Here is a 19,089-nt window from a genome sequence, read left to right on the forward strand (position 1 = left end):
GGGGTGCACGGGTGGAGTTTAAGGGTGGGATTTGTGGGGCACGGGTGGAGTTTTGGGGGGTTGGGAGGTGAGCTGGTAAAGTTTGGGGGGGCTGCGGGTATGGGGTGTGCAGGTGGGGTTCTGCGGGCTGGGCTCTGGGTGCACCGGTGCAGCCTGGGGGGTGAGATGTGGGCTGCAGGCCTAGAGTAGGGGATGCCGCAGGACAGAGCGGGTGCTGAAGAGGCCGGCGGAACTGGAGCAGGACGGTCAGGGGTGTCCCCTTCCCGCTGCCCCGGGGGTGGGTGCTGTGGCGCAGTGAGGGAGCTGTTGCAGGGGTTGGGATTTCAGGGCCAAAGCTGGTGTTGTCTGAAATGCTGTTTTAACCCTCGGAGTCGCTGTAGTGTGGGATGGGGTTGTCCTGTGCAAGGCTGGGAGCTGCTCTCTAGGATGGGTGGTGAGTTTTGGGGCTGTGGGTGAGGAAATGTGACCTCTGGAATTATCCTTATGTCTTGCACTCAGCAAAGGATTCTGTCTGCTCTCGGTGTCCCAGTCACCCCCAGTTTTGCTGCTCTTTGTTCTTTTTTCTTGTACTTGGAAAAGGCTGAAATCATCCCCTCCTGTCCTTCATCATGGCATGGTTTGGATTCTCACAGCTGGGAGGGAAGGTTGTTTGCTTGGGGGACAGTCTGTCTGGGCGGAGGCAGCTTCTTTTGGCTGAGTGGCAGTTTGGATGCAGGGGTGGCAGCTGGGACAGATGTTAGGAGTGACCCATGTGCTGCTCTCAGCTTCCAGCACATCCCAGTAGCTGAATATCTCCCCACTGGCTCGGCTTGGGGTGGAATCTGTGGGTGCTGTACTGGTCAGGAGGGGTCAGTGGATCCAGGTTTGGGTGGGGAAGAGAGCCTTGGGGACATCCAGGCTGCTGGCGTAGTGTTATGTGTGCTTGTGGACACCAGAATGTGTCCATATCTTGTGGTGTGGCTGTTGGGGTGTTCCAGGAGAGGTGTCAGCAGCAGGGCTGTGCCTCTTGTGGTTGCTGAGGTAAAATGAAATATTGAAAAATGCCAGAGAAAAACGTGGGCTTGGAAGGGACCAGGAAGGTGATGGGGTTTGGTGTAGTGGCCTGGCCTCCCACTGGTCTGAAGCATGTTATTTCCACAGCTTATTTCTTCTCACTGACCATTTTGTAAGAAATACAATGTTTTCTGCTAAATTAATGAAGACTTTTGGTCCCAGGAGTTTCCTCTCTGTTTTAATCATTTTAACTTTGGCGTGGAAGCCCCTTGGGCTCTTCTTAATTGAGCCACATACATCAGGGGCCTTAAATCCATTGCTTACAGGGATGTTTCTCTGGATTTAATCCTTCTTATTGGTATTCCCTGGACTTCCTCCCAGGCTTTCAGCAGCCTTTCTAAGGGAGCTAAAGAAGCAGATTTGTTATTCCAGTCTCGAACTCGCTTACTCCACATGCAGAATGACTGCCTAAAAATTGGGCTGACTGCCTTTGCTTCAGCATCAGAGTGGCAGCTGCTGCTCAGGTGCTGATGTCTGATAATCCTTGTTTTCTTGTGCTTGTCTCTGTGTCCCTGGTTATGTCCTCCTGAATTCTGTAGCTACTGGAGACAGGCTGTTAGGTTTGGTTCCCACAAAGAGACAGGGAGATGAAGATGAGCTTCTTTCAACCTTTGGACTTCCCTGCAGCCCTGTTGCTGTGGTGTGGATTTCCCCTCACTGGCTTTCACTAACATGAACAGAAATGATATTTTTTTTAAAGTACCTTGTGATATCGTCAGTCATTTATCTCTCTGGTTACAAGTGTGTGTGTGTGTGTCACTCAGGTGCTCCCTGCTGCTCCCTTGGCAGCCCATCTGCAGTGGGCTCTGGCAGGAAAGAGCTGGTTCGGGTTCTCTTGAGGAAGAGGATGATCAGTGGGGGTGGAGGGGGTTGGAGCACCTCTGAGCCCAGCAGCCGCTCTGCTGGGGCTCGGTGTGATCCTGGTGCCGCTCTGCTGGGGATTTCCTGCCTGTGCCTTGGCCTGGGGCCGCGTGCGACTCTCAGGGGATGATGACAGTGGATTTCCTCTCTGCTCTCTTCAGCCAGAAGTAACCTGTTGGTTTTGTTCCTTTCAGGTCTTTTCACACTCCTGGTTGAAGATTTTGGTAAGTCCTGGAAACCTTTCTGAGAAGTCATTTTTGTACCTGACATTGTCCTGTCCTTCCTGGTGGGCCTGACACCAGCTTCTCTGCTTTGTCTGCAGGGGTCAAGGGAGTGCAGGTAGAGGAGATTTATGACCTGCAGAGCAAATGCCAAGGGTGAGTCAGAGGCCTGAGAGTGTGAGTTGTGCTAAGCAGAGTGGTCTGTGGGAACTCATGGCCAGGAGTTCAGAGGGGCCTGTGTGAGCTTGTCTGTCATGGAGGTCAGAGCTGTAGTGATGGATCTGGAGGGCTTCCTCAGGTTTGGGGCAGCTCAGGAACATCCTCCAAGGGATTCAACTCCCTCTCTCCATGGAGAGGTGGTGTGGTTGCAGTGTGAGCTTTCTCCCTGTCCTGGTACTGTGAAAAGGCTTTGAGGCTGTCACTTCTTAGAAGCCATTGCTGAATTCCTCTCCAAAATGAATCCAAGGTAAGTGTAGTAGGAGGGTCATTCAGTGGCCAGGCACTGTTCTGCACTCAGTCCGTGTCCAGAGGGGATCTTCTCATTTCTTATCCTCAGCTTCTTTAGACTTGTCAGTCCCCAAAGTTTTCAAGCTTGACTGTAGGCTGAGCCTGGAGCATCAGCGCAGGAGTGTCCTCAGTAGTGTCGGGCTGGGGGATTGTGCAGGGATGGGCACTGCCAGAAAGATGGCACTGGTCCTTCTGCTTTTCCTCTCTCTCTTTGCTGTGCTGTGAAACAGAGGGTTTCTGATGCTGGGCAGAGCAGCCCCTCTGGTGTGGTTGTTCCAGAGCTCTGCAGCTGCTGCTTCCTCTTGCAGCCCCGTGTACGGGTTCATCTTCCTGTTCAAGTGGATTGAGGAGCGCCGCTCCCGCCGGAAGGTCTCCACGCTGGTGGATGAGACGTCGGTGATCGACGATGACATCGTCAATAACATGTTCTTTGCTCACCAGGTAGGCTCCAGCCTTGGAGAAAGTGTGTGTGGGGTGTCTCCTGGAGCACCTCAGGGGAGCATGTGCTACTGACAGGCTGCATTGATCATGCTGGTCATGAGGGCAGCTCCTCTTTTCTGGGAGTGTCTTCCCTGAGCTCCAGGTTGGAGGGAATCCAGTGAGGGCTGGGAGGCTGTGGCCTGCACTGTGAGCAGATGCTCATGTGGCATGGTGAGGCTCATTCAGTGACACTGATTTCCCTCCTTCCTGTGAGAGCTGAAGTCAGGTCGCTGCTCTCACAAGTGCTGATGGTTCTTGCATCAATGCTTTCACTTGATTATTGTCAACACGCCGTTGTTGAAATGCTGCCTTGTTTCTTCTGGTTAAGTTGGTCTTTGTGTTACTCTCTAGCTGATCCCCAATTCCTGTGCCACCCATGCCCTGCTGAGCGTCCTCCTGAACTGCAACAATGTTGACCTGGGCCCCACGTTGAGCCGCATGAAGGATTTCACCAAAGGCTTTAGCCCCGAGGTAGGGGCAGGGTTGGGCAGGGCTGTGCAGGGGTGGCACAGGTGGCTCTGCCTCTTGCTCCCATCTTGGGGTGATGCTCTTCATGAGCTGGCTCTTTCCCTGCCTCTGTGGCTGCACACTGCAGCAGGACTGCCTCTTCTCTCTCATATTCCTGCCTTGCCTTGCTCAGAGCCTTGGTCCCCTTTAGGCTGGGCACAGCTCTGAGCCTTCTGTCATGTTACTGCCTGTTATCAAAAGTCCCCCCCCCCTTCAGTCCTATTGTGAAGTCTGTGTTTCTCCAGCTGTAATTTATTCAGTAGAAATTGGGTTTTTTTACATCTTTTTCCATCTTGGACTTCACCTGTAACTCAGAAGAGTAGAGGATGTGCCTGAGGGTTTCTGTCTTGGTCCTGTGGGTAGATGGAGGGAGGGAGTGGGAAGGTGAAGCATTTCATTTGTTCCCTGTCACTTCTCAGCTGTTCTCCTCTCTTTCTGTTGGCTGCAGAGCAAAGGCTATGCCATCGGCAATGCCCCGGAGCTGGCCAAGGCCCACAACAGCCATGCCAGGTGAGTGAGGGGTGTCTGCAGCTGCCTCCATCTGGAGGAGGCAGACTCTCCATGGCCTCTCTCCCTCGCAGGCCAGAGCCACGGCACTTGCCGGAGAAGCAGAACGGGATCAGCGCAGTGCGGACCATGGAGGCTTTTCATTTTGTCAGCTATGTCCCCATCAAGGGACGCCTCTTTGAGCTGGACGGCCTGAAGGTCTATCCCATTGACCATGGTAAGAGCCAACTGTCACCAGTTGACACTGGTGAATAGCACGCTGGTATGTCCAAATGTATTGTTTTTAATTGCCTCTTACTGTTAACTGGTGTTAATGTTGGCTCCCAGACTCCAGTGGCTCCCAGATTTATCCTGAGTTTTGACAGCTAATTTTGGAGCCTGTGTGCTGGGGACTGTGCCTAGAAAGCAGTTATTTCTAAATGCATTGCTTTTGTTTTTCCAGCCTTGCCATTTTCCTCCCAGTTGCTCAGGGCCATAAGGTCCTTCAGCTCTGAAATAACTTCATATAGGAAGGAGAATTTATCTCCTTGCTCTCTCCTTTCACCAAATAACTGCTGTGTGTTGAGACAACTGGTGCAAACAGATCCCATTGGGCTGCCCAGGTTACTCCCCTCTCTTACAACTTGATCCCTCAGTTCTGTCATTCAGGCAGTTATTTATCCCTGCCAGGTGTCTGTCTGTCAGTCCCTTTCCTAAGGTACGCCCTTCATGTGCCTGGTTTACTCAAGCATGGCCTGCTTTGCTAAGTGCAGCTGTGTCTTGTTATCACAGGGCCGTGGGCAGATGACGAGGAATGGACGGACAAAGCCAGGAGAGTGATCATGGAGCGCATTGGCCTGGCCACTGCAGGGTAATGTCCTGGCCCATGGGGCAAGCACTGGCCCCTTGCCATATTCCCCTGGATTATTTGTCCTGTGGTTTCTGAGTGGCAGGTTGTGGAAGTGGGGGTGGAGGTCGCCTATGGAGAGGTGCAGGTGCTCTGCCCCTTGCCTTCTCTTGCCTGCAGAGCATGCATTCCCTGTGTGATGCAGAGTCCCTGCAAATGCTGCACAGTGTTAGGAGTGGCCTGGTTAGGTCTGTGTTAGCTCAAGTCCATAGGAGAAGGGGTGGTGCTTCTGGTCTTGAGCTGGGCCTCCTGGATGCTTGGGCATGAGGGTCACAGCACTGGCATAGGTTGCCTAAAGATGGAGTCTCCATCTCTGGAGTTATTCAGAAGCTGGGTGTTGTCCTGTGACCAGCTCTGGGTGATACTGCTGGAGCAGAGACTGGAGCAGATGAGTCTCATAGGTCTCTTCCCACCTCAGCTAACCCGTGACTCTGCGAGTGTTTTGTTGTGGTGGCTGAAGAAGCCTTGTAATGCTTCATTGGCTGCTGTGAGGTTGTGAGGTTTGGGGAGAAGCCTTGGGTGTGTTGGTGTTAAATGCCTGGGCAGGAGGTGGGGATGGGGCTGTCACCAGATCCCGTGGCTGAGGGCTGCTGCCCTTCCTGCAGGGAGCCGTACCACGACATCCGCTTCAACCTGATGGCCGTGGTGCCAGACCGGAGGATGAAGTACGAGTCCAAACTGCACATCCTGAAGATGAACCGCCAGACTGTGCTGGAGGCCTTGCAGCAGGTGGGACAGCCCAGGCCCTGAGGGAGTGCAAGGCTGGTGGAGGGAATAGGCTTTTTCAGGGCATCCACCTGTGGTGCCAGGGCCCTGGGTTTTAGGGGTTTTGTTTCACCGTGGGAAAAGTCTTGTGGGAAGAGGACATAGCCAGCCTCACTTCTTGGGTATTGCTGCTTACCTGAGAGGTGGTTCACCTGTGTCATTTGTGTACCTGGGCACTTGGTGTTGGTGCACCCTCATGAGCTCTGCAGTGCTTGAGTCGGGAGGATGTGGTTTGGGTCGTTGCTGGTCCAGCATGCAGTTTCTATGTCATTTGCTTTAAAGCTTATCCGAGTAACTCAGCCTGAGCTGATCCAGACACAGAAGTCTCAGGAGTCTCAGCCTGCTGAGGAGGCAAAGCCAGCCAGCAGCAAGACCATCACTCCAGAGAGCACTCATCCAGGTAGGACCTTGTACCAGCAGTGTTGCCAGCCTAGCCCGCCATGGCGTGAGCACAGGGTGGTGATAACAGCTGGCTGACCTGGGGCAGTCTTCTTGTCAGCTTCACTTTCTTTTCTGTGAGCCCTGCTCCTTGTGCACTGTGCTGGGGTATGGTGATGCCTGTGTGCCTGGGGCTGTGTTGGAGGGTGCAGAGCTTGAAAGTGGGAGGGCTGGAGCCTGGGGACACTGGTGACAGATGGAGGTGGTTGTGGTCTGGGAGAGTGGATGAGCTTTTCTCTCACCTGGCTGGGTAAGGGGTGGTAGAGGACATGGAGTAAAAGGTGACAGTGCTGGTGTTGAAAGGCTGTGCTGTACTTGTGTGGCAGATGGCACTGATGAACCCACCAGCCAGGGCCACCCCACGGCCACGCAGAGCCCACCCAGCAAATCCAAACCGGTGCCAAAGACAGCAGCGAGCGGCATCAATGGGGCCCCTCCAGCAAACCCCAACCCCATTGTGCAGAGACTGCCAGCCTTCCTGGACAACCACAACTATGCCAAGTCCCCCATGCAGGTAGGCTGGAGCGCCAGGCTAGCAGCACACCTGATTCAAGTTGAGCTCTTTGCCTGCACTCCCTCCCCTCAGTGGGACCACAGCTGTCAGCTGGCCTAAGCCTGGCCCTGCCTTGCAGCCAGCCTGGTCCAGCAGTAACCCAGGCTGGGAGGGGAGAGGGTAAATAAAGACTGACCTGACAAAGGAGGTTTACCTTAATGTGGGTAAACTGAACAAAAATGGGGAAGGGTCCCTGTTTCCTCTCAGATGAGCTAGGTCCTGGTGTTGGGTTGGACCAAGGACGAGTCCACTGTTCTTCCTCCTTGTCCTGCTGCCAGCAGGCCTTCAGCAATGGTGTGTTGCAGGAGGAGGAAGACCTTGCAGCAGGAGTGGGTCGCAACCGGGTCCCAGTCCGACAGCACCAGCAGTACTCAGATGATGAGGATGACTATGATGATGATGATGAGGAGGAAGTTCGTAACACCAACTCAGCCATCAGGTGACAGCTTGAGCTGTGGGTGGAGGGCCGGGTGCTGACATTTGCAGAACCGTCAGTGAGGATTCCCTAACCTCTTTCCTTAGATCTTGATAGTTCCGTTCTTCTCTTCACCTGCCATTTTACTTTTCACTCACTGGGTTTTGTGAAATCCTTCTGTAGCTGTTTACAGGCAACTCTGAATTTCAGCTGCCCTGAGAGTAACTGTGCATTGACAGCAGGCTTTGGGGCTTTGAGGAATCTTGGTTCCACAGTGCTGATTTGCCAATTCAGCTTCTAGTGACAGTGCTGAGGCCAGGAAGTTGGAGTCACAGCAAGGGAACTTTGGGGGCTTTGGAAGAAGAGCAGGGGGTACACAGCACCCTGTGCCCCCCACCAGTCTATGGGTCCCTGGGGCTGAGTGGCTCAGTGGTGCTGAGGTGCTGCAAGAGAAGCTGGTGGCGCTGGGGGTGATGTTGAAGTGTTTCAGACCTTGTTTCATGCCAGCAGGCAGCCTGGACTGCTGAGTACAGAGCTGGCAGTGCCCATGGTGGGCACCCACCTCTTTCCACCAGCTACTCACTTTCCCTGCTGTGTTTCTGGGCAGGTACAAGAGGAAAGGGCAAGTGAAGCAAGAGCATGTGGCAGGAGCCGCAGATGGCCAGCTCTCTGTCCTGCAGCCCAACACCATCAACGTCCTGGCTGAGAAGCTGAAGGAATCTCAAAAGGATCTTTCCATTCCCCTGTCCATCAAGACGAGCGGCGGGGGTGCCGCCGTGGCAGTGGTCACCCACTCCCAGCCCTCGCCCACCCCCAGCAACGAGAGCACGGACACGGCCTCCGAGATCGGCAGCGCCTTCAACTCGCCGCTGCGCTCGCCCATCCGCTCGGCCAACCCCACGCGCCCCTCCAGCCCCGTCACCTCGCACATCTCCAAGGTGCTGTTCGGCGAGGAGGACGGGCTGCTGCGCGTCGACTGCATGCGCTACAACCGCGCTGTCAGGGACCTGGGGCCCATTGTCAGCTCCGGGCTGCTGCACCTCACCGAGGACGGCGTGTTCTGCCCGCTGGCTGCTGCAGGTAAGTGCCTGCTTTAGGGGGGTGGTGTCTTGCCTGGGGTGACAGGACAGTGTCCTTTGACTTTGGGGGTGGATGCCAGTCCTTTGTGGTGGCTCCTAACGCTTCTTCCCCTGTGTGTAGATGGGAAAAACTCCCCCTCTTCCATCAAACCCGGTGAAGAGGCCCCGGTTGCGATCAAACTGGAGGAGAAGGAGGGCAGTGAGGCCAGTGACAGCAAAGAGAAGGTGGGACTTGGCAGGACCAGTGATCACCCTGGGGGGGAAAAGTATTCTCCCAAGGTGAGTTTTGTGCTGCGACAGCCCTGGGAACGTGGAGCTCACCCGGAGGCGCAGCAGCGCTGGCAGTGACTGAACTGCATGTGCACGGTGTCCCCTCGCGTGTCGTCGCAGCCATGCCTCGAGGCACAGGGCAGTGCAGGTTTTGTGCCTTGCGTCACCTCGGGGACCTTTCCCTTGGTAGTGGGCACAGACCCTGTCTCTAGCTGAGACGTTCAGCTTGCTGTGCTCCCTTCTGGGCCAGGAGCTGGTGAGACCCTGCACCCCTAGTCCCAGACCATTGGTAACTTCACAGCCTGTCTGTGCTCTCCAGCTAGGGGCAGGACCAGGCTCAGGCAGCACAAGGGCACCAAGGGTTGCCTGGAGGAGAGCTGGGTAGAAACTGCTATTCCAAAGGGAAGTCTTCAGATTTTGTTTTTGAGGGGAATCGGGCCCTGGGGGTGGAGTTGGAGGTGGGTGGGTGGATTCTGACACACAGACAGCTCTTCCCCTGTCCCAAAACCTTGGGGCTGGGGCAGAACCCACCTCCCCTCGGGTTAGCCATAGTGAATCCCCTACAATGAACTGATCTCCTTGTTTTCCCCTGGCAAGTGTTTTTCCTTTGATGCATCATCCCTCTCCTAACACAGAGATGAGCACCTGCCAGCTTACCCTGCTGGCTCCTGGGCTGTGGTTGGGTCTGTGCTCATGTTTGGTTTGCTTGATCCTGGTAGGAGCTGCTGGCGCTGCTCAAGTGTGTGGAAGCAGAGATTGCAAACTATGAGGCCTGCCTGAAGGAGGAGGTAGAGAAGAGGAAGAAATTCAAGGTGTGCTACTGGCTTGTTTGCACTGCTGATTCAGCTGCCCAAAGGCTTTTGTCTGGGATGGTTTTATGTAAAAATGGAGGGAGAGTAGTTCACCTGAGAATGGCAGTGAGGAGCCATTCAGAGTCTCTTCCCTGTTACCAAACAGCCCACTGGGGCAGAGCTGTTTCCAGGACAGACCACAGCCCTGGGCCAGCACTGGCAGCCTAGGGAAGGGTGATACAGTGCTGGCATGAACATCAGCACTGATAGGAGGCAGGGGAGAGTCAGCAGAGATACCTCCCCTGCCCACCTTCACCTCTTCCCAGCTGCTCTTTGTGGAACATGCTGGGCATCTGAACATGTGGACAGTCCCAGTTTTTCAGTGGCCCAGGATAGGGTGGTGGGTCCCTTCCTCCTTCACTCTCCCCCTAGTCTGTGGGATGGGCCAGGCATGCCAGTTCTTTGTTCCCTGTTAACCTTGAACTCTCCCTTCTCCCTGCTCCCTTGCTTGTGGATTATTTGTGGATTTGTCTCTTTGTAGATTGATGACCAGAGGAGAACCCACAACTATGACGAGTTCATCTGTACCTTCATATCCATGCTGGCTCAGGAAGGTGAGCCATGCTCACAGGGCAGAGGGTGTGGGGCACTGAGTGTGATGGAGCAGCAGCTGGGAGCCTGGGCTGCTCACCTTGCCTGGCTCCCTGTTTAGGGTAGGCCTGGGGCACAGGCTGATGCTCCATCTGGGGAGCCAGAGATTTCTGCTTCTTCCAGTTTATAGTCCCAAGAGGTGCCCATTGATGGCTTTTGAGTGACAGAGGCAGGGCTGCCCTCTGGCATGGGTAATGCCAGCACTCCAGGCCCGTGTGTGTGCTGTCCCTGCAGGCATGCTGGCCAGCCTCGTGGAGCAGAACATCTCGGTGCGCCGGCGGCAGGGCGTCAGCATCGGCCGCCTGCACAAGCAGAGGAAGCCGGACCGCCGGAAACGCTCCCGCCCCTACAAAGCCAAGCGCCAGTAGCCAGAGAGCCAAGACTGGCAAACAGCAGATGGGCTTTGTGGCTTTGGGCACTGGCACTTGGATCTATGTTACCTTTTGCCTATGTTACCTAAAGGAAGAGGGACCACAGTGACAAGCCCTCTGCCCAGGCAGAGCCTGGGGACAAAGGGAAATCGCGTTTTTCTCTGCGCCTAAGCTGTGAAAGGCAAGAACCTGTCTGGAGGAGTCCCTGCAGCAGAAGGGAGTCTGGAGTGCTCAGCTGCCTGACCATGCCATGGCAGCAGCCAGATGTCGTCACCTCTGTGTCCGTGCCCTGGCTGAGGACTGTGACTGGAGGGAAAGAGCCCACCCAGCTGGGGATGGGTCTGGCGTTGTGGGAACGCTGGCAATGCCCATGTGAGGCGGTGCTGGCCACAGCTGGCTGTGGCTTGTGTCCTCCTGTGTCCGGGCCTTCAGCTCTGTGCTTCCCTGGGGTGTTCATGTGTGTTTTCTATCCTTCTCCCTCCTTTCCCCAAACTGATTTTTGGTCCTTATCCAGACTTTGGCCATTCTTAGCAAGGTGGCTCCAGGACAGAGCTGCTTCTTCACCTACCCCACACTGCACTGCCCAGTGCCTGGTGCTGGCTGAGCTCCTGGGGATCGTGACACCTTCCCCGTGTAGCTTGGCTCCCCAGAGGGCCATGGCAGCTCTGTTGCTGGATGAGGGTGGGTAGGCTTGTCTGTGGAGCTGGGCCTTGTCCCCAGCCCTCTGTGGCAGTGCTGCAGGTGGCCTGTGCCTCTTGCTGCCCTGGCTGCTCTCTGTGGGACCAGCTCTGTGGCCCTGGCCATGCCTGTGGGTCACACAGCATTGCACCAGGCCCAGGCCCCAGAGAAACCCCGTGAATTATGAACAGACCAGGCATATGGTGGCCTTGGTGGTGCTGGGCATGGCATGAGGGTGCACTCTGTCTGTGGCTTGGTAAAGCCTCTTGCCAGGGGAGGATGTGGCTGGTTGCTGCAATGGTGGAGGTGGGATGGGGGCAGCCCACATCTCTTTCCCCTGGCTGGCTGCTAACCAGAGCTTGCTGGTACAGCCTGGCTGCCTCCTGCCAGCCCCAGGAGCTTGGCAGAAATCTGAGATATCAGAGGTGAGCACTGCTCCCCAGCACTGAAGAAGACTGAATTTTTTCAATATGTGTGCAGATCTTGACTATGAAATGAAACAGTTCTTTTGGTATTTGTTGAAGGAAAGAAAATCCTTCTGTCTCTTGCTGTGTCTAATATCAAGTGCTGTAAATAATGGATCTGTCTGAAGGAATAAAGCTATCCTGTAACGGCCAGCCACAGAAGAGATGTGTGAGGGAAGGGGGTGGGAGGCAGTGGGGCTGGGAGCACCACGTGCCAGCTCCAAGCCCTGTTATCCCTGCTGGCACTCTTCTCTGGTGCAGAGATTTGAAGTAATCATGGGGAGTGCAACAATACCAGGCTTCATTTATTGACACACCTCAGCAGGGGAAGGGCAGGACTCACCTCAACAGAAGGAGGAGAGGGGGGAGCAGCTCAGGCCCTCAGCTGCAGTGGGTTCCTGGGCTGGCTCACTGTGTTTTCTGGCTAAAAGTCCAGGGCACAGATCAGGGCCGTGCCCCGTTTGATCCAGTGCTTCTCGGGCTTGTCCGTAGGGATCTCCACGGCAATCACGTAGTTGGTGGAGTGGCCCGTTGTTGACAACGTGCCTGTAATGTGGGAAGCAAGGGTGAGAGGGTGCTGCTGCTGCACACTGACCAGACAAGTGACCCCATCCAGGAGCCCTTGTCCCCACCCTAAGCCAGGTGATTGGCTGAGCAGAGCTGGGGGCAGTGGGCTTGTGGGCTTGAGCAGAGCCTGGCCATGGGCACTGCTGCAGAGCCAGGGTACCTGGCTGCTCCATCTCCTCAACCACAGCAGGAGAAATATTTTCTCCCTGGCCAGCCACTGCCAACAGTTCTTTCTCTATGGCCGTGTATGGCAGAAGGAACTCCCTGCTGCCCTTCCCGGGCTGCCCCTCCTAGCTGCTCCCGCAGCTCCCCTGCTTCTGGAAGTCTGCCTTTAGGGCACGTACCTGCGCGAGTGAGAGTCTTGTAGATGGGGCACAGGTAGGAGCCGGATTCTGGAGGCTTGCGGTTGGCGACAGGCACCAGCCAGATGACAGCCATATCCGTGTAGAGCTCCTTGGGGCGTGACTCCTCCAGCTTACCCGCAGCGGCGTCCCAGCGGGCGCCCTCCAGGAACAAGCCATGGATGTAGCAGCCCACTTTGGGCTGGCTCGTCAGCTCCTTCACCGACTCCTTCATGACCTGCCATGGGGAGGGGCCGCCGGGCCCTGCTCAAGGCGTGTCCCTGGCGGCTCAGCCCCAAGAAGCCTCTTAAGCAGCTCTTAGTTAAGCCAGTGCTGCCAAAGGAGAGCATGCCACAGCTCTCAGGGGCAGCCTGGGACAGAGCTGGTGGAAGGGGATGTGAACAGGTCTGGAAGCAGAAGCCTCTGCCAGCCTTGGGGAGGTGTCTGGCAATGTGGGTGGGTAGGTGTATCCAAGTACAAAGAGGATGATGGAGCCACAGGCAGCTAGGTAGCCTGGTGGCTTCACCTTTTGGGCAGGTCAGGGCCTTTGTGGCTTTCTAGCAGGAGATTCCAAATAAATTCGGACTCTCCACCTGATTTACTGACCTGGAAGCTAAATGAGATGGTGTCGATAGAGATGACAGACTTCCTGGCAAAGTTCTGCAGTGTCCCAGTGAGGAAGGCTTGGGGGAAGAAGAATCCACTGATCCAGAACACAGAGGGGATCCCATTGCTGATCCAGTTCTGCAGGAATTCAACCCGCTGCACCAAGTCATTCACCCACGATGCCAACGGCTTCAGGGACGGATAGGCCTGTGGGGCACCACAGAGAGAGGTGCTGAAGGCAGTCAGGGACAGCCTAGACCTTGTGCCTCAGCTGCTGAGAGCTGCCCAGAGTCCAGGGGCTGGCAACAACTGGGAGCTGAACTAGGCAGGAGACACCTCCGTGCCAGGGGACCAAGAGCCAGCTCCATGGGCGACAGCCCAGTCCAGCAGCAGCTGATAACCCATTCCTCTGGTTTGGGTGAGCTCTGGCAGGCAGCTGGGCTGGCTGAGGCACATACCTTGGCATTCCATATTTCAGGAACAGTGTTGTTGTACAAACTGCTGGCCATCAGCTCCAGCCGAGAGGACATCACGACCAGGCCCTTGAGAGCTTTCAGCAAATCCTTCAGACTTAAGGCAACCTCCTCCAAGAGCTTGTTGTACCTACAGAGAAAGGGCAGAGGGAGCAGAGTGACTCCATGCAGTGGTTTATCACTTGCCTTCCCAGAGGGGGTGTGGATCTTTATACACAAGTGAAGCTCCTCCATGTAACTCCCAGCCCCAATCCTCTTCAACAGGGTATCACAGCTGCTCCTCCAGCCCTAAACTGCTGACTGTTACAGATGGAGACAGAATCAGCCAAAGGTCCTGGCTGGGACAACACAGTTGTTAGTGTGACTGCCTACTGTTGTGCTCAGTACTGAGGGTCCCCAAAGGGGGGTGGCAGCAGGGGCCTGCACATCTCTGCTGTTCCCTAGGATGTGATCCCACAGGAGTTTTACCTGATCACCTCCTGCACCAGCACTGTGTTCATGGATTCTTCATAGAGCAGCGGGTATTTCTGGATCACTTCCTGCAAATTCATGGGGTCAGGCAGCTTTGCCAGGATGTCCTTGGAGGTCTCCTCCACAATCTGGAAGGAAAGCAGCAAGTGGCAGAATCCTTCTAATCCAGCCCCATGGCTGCTGAGAAGAGGGAGAGCTAATGCCAGCATGGCAGTGCCATCGCTGGCACCCAGCAGGCAGGGTGGCACCTACTGAGAGCTGGTGCTTGTGGTCACTGCCCACACTGGGCACTGGCTGCCAGAGCACTGTCAGGACTGGGGCACCCACCTCTTCCCTGCTGCGGCCTCCCAGTGTGATGGTCTTGGGCTGCAGCTGTGAAAGGGCCCCCAGCAGTGCAAAGGTCTCGTTCTGAGCGAAGGTGATATCGGCATTGTCATGTAAACCAAAGAGCTCCGGGCTGTCGTTGAGAGGCAGGCCCTTGACATATTGGAGGTAGCCCTGGAGAGGAATCCACACAGACTTTTGAGACCAAGACCAGCTGAAAATCCCTAGGTTCTTACAAACTTATATTCCCCCAGGGACCTGAAAATGCAATGGGTTTCGGAGAGGAGAAATCCCCTTTGCACCGTGACAATCCCCCTGGATCTATGAGCTGCAATTTGTGACTTGAGTACTTACATTGAGGTCAGAAGAGGTACTGATCTGCTTGTAGATACCTGATTCGGAATAGGCAAAGTCAGGACTTAAAACCTCAGGTTTGTAGAAGTCTTCCAAAATGCTCATGATGCAGCGCCGGTCCCAGTCGTCGGTTACGCGGCCACCGTAGTTGATCTCCCCAGCTGTGTATTTCAGAACCTGCAAGAGACCCCACCATGGATCCATGTCTGCATCATGAGCCTGTTCCCTCACAGGAGGGGCAGCTCTCACCTTGTAGGGAATTTCTGCATATTCGTTCAAGAACATTTGCAGCTGACTGATGCAGATGCGGAGGTCTCCGTCTGTGAACTCATAGGGGATATTGAACCCCAGAGGCCCAAACTTTCTCCTCTCCAGCATGTTCCCATGGAAGAAGCAGAGAGACAGCAACAAGGATTTAAACTCTGTGACCTGTGGGAAACAGGGAGAGTTGCTCAGCTTGGGAGGAGATGTCCTTGGAGGGAGTCAGGTCCCGCTGGGACCTGGCAGAGCAAATGTGCCAGCTCAAGAGTGTCAGCTGGAGCTTGGAGAGGGGGAAACCTCAGTCAGTGTTGCTGTGCTGGGGAAGGCCATGGCTCACTCCTTGCTTAAAGAGAGCTGCAAGTGCCTTATGCCAGGCCTCTGAAATACTGTTGCTTCTGTGTCTCAAAGTAAAACTTCCAAGTGGCTCTTCACCGATGTGAGTTTATGAGAAACACCTCCTTTAGCAGATGAATTCTCTAATGGGGAGGAAGATCTATGCCTGGAGAGGAGCAACATCCAGGTGGAAAGCATACATTGGAGCAGGCACAGAATGGGGACAGCAAGCCAAAGCACAATCTGGGTCTTACCTTGGAGCAAGAATTCAAGAAGTCATCATTGAAACTAATGTAGGACTTGAGCAGGTTGGCTTTGACCCCACGTGGGGGCTCGATGGTCATCTTGGAGCCATTCTGGAGAATGGACACAGGGAAGTGGTTGCTTGGTAGACTGGTGAGCCAGAGGCGGAAGTCTGGATGCACCTGGAGGTCCAGAAGGCAGCAAGTGCTCAGAGGGTGCAGGCACAGCCCCTGCAGCTGCTCCTGCACTGACCCTCTGGTTCTATAAGGTGCCTATGGATGGGTCTGAACTAGAGCTGGGCTCCTCCCAGCTCCAGCCTCCTGCCTGTTATCCTCAGAGCGGGCACCTGCTCAGTGAAACATCTCACCTTGCTGGGGTCAATGGCCTCGATGAGTCTCTCCAGTGAGGGCATCCAGCTGGGGGCCAGGTGGCAGTTCTGGAAGAAGACCCAGTTGCCCTGCTCCATGGCAGTGTTCAACATGGCTTCAGCACGGGGGCCCTGCAGAGGCAGAAGGGGAGAGCTCAGAGACCCTTCCCATGGCACGCTGTGTTCTGCTGAGCACGACAGGGAGGCAGCTCCCTGCAGCTGGCTGGAAGAACCTCTGTCCAGAGCTATGGCCTGGCTTTGCCCCCATGGCTCAGCTGGATCTTTGCTGTTTGATGGCACAGCAATGTTTTTTTACAGCTTTTACAAGCCTGTGAGGGAGGCTGAAGGGAACAGAAGAACTGCAGATGGATTTGGGAAGTTAGAAGGCACTGTAGTAGGAGCTGCTGCAGCTCCCACCCCAAGGAGGTAGAACAGAAGGTTGGTGAGTAAGGGCCCTGGGGCAGGAGGATATTTTCATAGTGCTGCAAGTGTTTGACCTTGGAGCTTTGGTGAGGTTGATACGAGTGCCAGGACACTGCTGTTCCAGGTATGCACTGACAGCTTACCTGTCCTTGGCCCAGGGAAATGGCAGAGAGCTTTTGTGTGAACTTCATTTCTTCAGCAAACTTGTAGAGGTCAGCAGCGGGGTCAGTGCCTGGGGACAGCACGAACACCAGGGGGGTGGTGGCAGTGGACTCCTTAAACACGACCGAGAGGTCTGTGGTCTGCAATAGAGAGTTGGTTAGAGGGGAGAGGCTGTAGTGGAACACACCTCAGCACCTCCTCAACCTTCCTGGCCTCCAGCTCTGCTCCAAGGCTCCAGTGTCCTCTTGGGTGCCAAGGCCAGGAACATCATCAGTGAGAACCACGTACAGCTCTCCTCTGGCTGCATTACGGTCAGGCCATGAACCGCTTTCCCATTTGCCATTCAAACCCCTCCCTTGTACACCTGCAGTATCTGCCCCTCCTAGTGTGGTTTAACTGCTGGGCATTAGAAAGGCTATCCCTCATCCCAGACATAGGTATTTCCCCAGCTGTGGGAGGAACACTGTGGCAGTAGAGGGGCACAAACACCCTCACTGCAATTGGTGGCCTGTTTATCACAAGCCTGAGGCCTTCTGTCCCACTCCTGTCCCCACCAGCACCTGCTCTTGGCGGGTTACCTGTGGCTCGATGAAGCGCTGATCCAGGTTCCGCACCACAAAGTCCTGCATGGCGTTGGTGACCTTGTCTCCACGCAGACACCGCAGAACCAGCAGCTTCTGGAAGGCATCAAGCTCATCTTCCCACTTCCCAGGCAAAGGCTCTCTGCAAAGCAATTAGGCGCATTTTGGGGGGATGTGCCAGATCCCACACTCCACAAGAAGTACCCAAATTGTCTGCAGCAGCCATTGGGGCCTCATAAGGGACAAGGACCTTCCAGTCTCTTGGCTGAGGTTGCTGTCTGTAGCTTTGAAACCATCAGCAGGCAAGCCAGAATTGCTTCCACTGGGGAAGCAACAAATGCTGCTGGAATAAGGCATTGGGATAAGGCTCTGCCTCAGGCAATGGTCTCCCCTGAGGAGGCAAGGCAGTGCCTCATCCTTTCCCTTGCATGGCACTGCACTGGGAGCAGAGCTGGCACTGTGGCTGTATCAGCTCCTCTTGCTCTCCCAGTGATGTCATGTGCAGTAGACCTAAGCTGAGAAAGCAGGGGACACTTGCCTGTGAGGGCTCTGGCTGTCAAAAATGGTCCTGAACCCTTCAAGGCTGTCTGCAAAATCGTTGTCAAAGCCAGAGAAATTCTCCAAGCTGCTCAAGGCCAGGATGTCCCCCCACGCTCTCTCGTTCAGCCAGGCTGGAGCTGGGTTGTCCTTCATCTCCTTTATGGCCCCTCCTGACAGCAGGTACCGCCACTCATCCTGGGAGCAGGATAGGATTTGGTCATGGATAATAGCCTACCCACCTGAGCCCACGGCACAGGGTGCCATATCCCATTAAAATCCTGTAGTATCCTTCTGGCTGCTCTCCTGCCAGGTGTGTGTGTCAAGGAGTAGCTGAGCTGGAGGGTCTGGTGAGATCAACATAGCGACTGCTCAGCTGCCACTCTGCTAACCCCTGCCTGCTCCCTCTGAACTCATTAACCTTTGCAGCAGTCTGGCAGCAAACTGGCAAAAGCTGCAGGGGATTCAGGCAGCTTTGCATGTAGACACAGAGAACAGTTTGAAAGCTGACTAAAGACAGAGACCCTGTGTTTGTCCAGCAGGCTGCCAAGCCTGTTGCTAACCCCAGGGATCAAGGCTCCATTTCCACTCAGCACACAGTTCTAGGGGCTGAAGAGGCTGTGCTTGAGCTGCCCTGATGGGATCCCCTCCAGGACTGAGGTGACTTGCTCACCATATCGATCTTCCCCTCATTCATCAGGATGCGGACGCTGACCAGGAAGGCAAACATGAGCTTGTGCTTCTCGAAGAGGCTGCGGCACACGTTGCAGTAGAGACTGAAGGTGATGTAGTTGTTGATGTTCTCCACCCGCTGCGTCACCTCCTCTGAAAAAAAGGCAACAACCAGACAAGGATGGCAGGTGCCATGGGGATGTGGAGGGTTGCTGGTCACAGAGACACACCCACACCCTGCGTGGGAAGGACAGATGCTGCTCTCACATGCAGACTGGGTGCAGATGCGGGCTGAGGAGAGGAGAGGAGAGGAGAGGAGAGGATTGCTCTGGGCAGGCACCTGCTTTCTCAGAGTTACGGATCCCCAAGAGGAAGATGTTGAGGAACCACTCGAGTGAATACTGGTACATGGGGTCCACGTTGGACAGGTCTGAGACACAGAAGTAGAGGATCTGCGAGCGGACAGCCACAGGCACATACTGCATGCGGGTGATGTTGATGTCCTTCTCTGTCTGCTCTGCCACCGCCACCTTGGCCTGGAGCACAAAAGCAATGTCATGGTTAGTGGAGTGCTGGCAGGGGATGCACAGCTGCAGGGGGGACAGCACCTCTCACTTCTGACCTGGATCTCTCCTGCCTTCAGCTTGGATGCCTCCAACACTTTGATGAGCTCCAAGTCATCTACAGGGTTTCCTTCGGAAGTGCTGAGCCGATACAGGATCTGGTCTTCTATCACCTTTAGCTCCTGACGCATCTGGGCATTGCTAACAATTAGCTGGTTTCTATCTTCTTCTAAGTCAGGCCGCTCTGCAGCCACCACTTCTCCCAACAGTTGGTCTTCCAAGCCACTACAACAAAAGCCATGGAAGTGAGGATG

At 55.1% G+C, this 19,089-nt stretch overlaps 2 protein-coding genes across 4 annotated transcripts in view; one reads left to right on the top strand and one right to left on the bottom strand.

Annotated features, from left to right (window-relative positions):
* Positions 1-11,650, top strand: part of BAP1 (BRCA1 associated protein 1) — an 11,868-nt gene extending 218 nt beyond the window's left edge. The window contains exons 2-17 of one of the 3 annotated variants that reach the window (XM_041463904.1): positions 2,109-2,138; positions 2,237-2,291; positions 2,951-3,083; positions 3,474-3,593; positions 4,078-4,139; positions 4,211-4,353; positions 4,908-4,986; positions 5,628-5,751; positions 6,070-6,187; positions 6,552-6,739; positions 7,084-7,217; positions 7,801-8,273; positions 8,394-8,551; positions 9,262-9,354; positions 9,875-9,947; positions 10,219-11,650. In XM_041463904.1, coding sequence (XP_041319838.1) covers positions 2,109-2,138; positions 2,237-2,291; positions 2,951-3,083; positions 3,474-3,593; positions 4,078-4,139; positions 4,211-4,353; positions 4,908-4,986; positions 5,628-5,751; positions 6,070-6,187; positions 6,552-6,739; positions 7,084-7,217; positions 7,801-8,273; positions 8,394-8,551; positions 9,262-9,354; positions 9,875-9,947; positions 10,219-10,352 — 2,117 coding nt within the window. In that variant the 3' untranslated portion in view covers positions 10,353-11,650. The remainder of the gene's footprint in view (positions 1-2,108; positions 2,139-2,236; positions 2,292-2,950; positions 3,084-3,473; positions 3,594-4,077; positions 4,140-4,210; positions 4,354-4,907; positions 4,987-5,627; positions 5,752-6,069; positions 6,188-6,551; positions 6,740-7,083; positions 7,218-7,800; positions 8,274-8,393; positions 8,552-9,261; positions 9,355-9,874; positions 9,948-10,218) is intronic. The other 2 variants (XM_041463913.1, XM_041463921.1) reach the window with 2 other exon arrangements.
* A 271-nt stretch (positions 11,651-11,921) lies between these two features.
* DNAH1 (dynein axonemal heavy chain 1) overlaps positions 11,922-19,089 on the bottom strand; it is a 105,292-nt gene continuing 98,124 nt past the window's right edge. The window contains exons 63-78 of the mRNA XM_041462546.1: positions 18,835-19,060; positions 18,553-18,748; positions 18,214-18,365; positions 17,538-17,738; positions 17,001-17,141; positions 16,404-16,562; positions 15,838-15,969; positions 15,482-15,652; positions 14,883-15,062; positions 14,634-14,810; positions 14,283-14,453; positions 13,953-14,083; positions 13,470-13,614; positions 13,012-13,218; positions 12,409-12,643; positions 11,922-12,043 (exon numbers count right to left, since the gene is read on the bottom strand). Of these exons, the coding sequence (XP_041318480.1) occupies positions 11,922-12,043; positions 12,409-12,643; positions 13,012-13,218; positions 13,470-13,614; positions 13,953-14,083; positions 14,283-14,453; positions 14,634-14,810; positions 14,883-15,062; positions 15,482-15,652; positions 15,838-15,969; positions 16,404-16,562; positions 17,001-17,141; positions 17,538-17,738; positions 18,214-18,365; positions 18,553-18,748; positions 18,835-19,060 (2,746 nt within the window). The remainder of the gene's footprint in view (positions 12,044-12,408; positions 12,644-13,011; positions 13,219-13,469; positions 13,615-13,952; positions 14,084-14,282; positions 14,454-14,633; positions 14,811-14,882; positions 15,063-15,481; positions 15,653-15,837; positions 15,970-16,403; positions 16,563-17,000; positions 17,142-17,537; positions 17,739-18,213; positions 18,366-18,552; positions 18,749-18,834; positions 19,061-19,089) is intronic.

Source organism: Pyrgilauda ruficollis, unplaced genomic scaffold (genome assembly GCF_017590135.1).
Source record: "Pyrgilauda ruficollis isolate IOZ18807 unplaced genomic scaffold, ASM1759013v1 scaffold10, whole genome shotgun sequence".
Taxonomy (NCBI): Eukaryota; Metazoa; Chordata; class Aves; order Passeriformes; family Passeridae; genus Pyrgilauda; species Pyrgilauda ruficollis.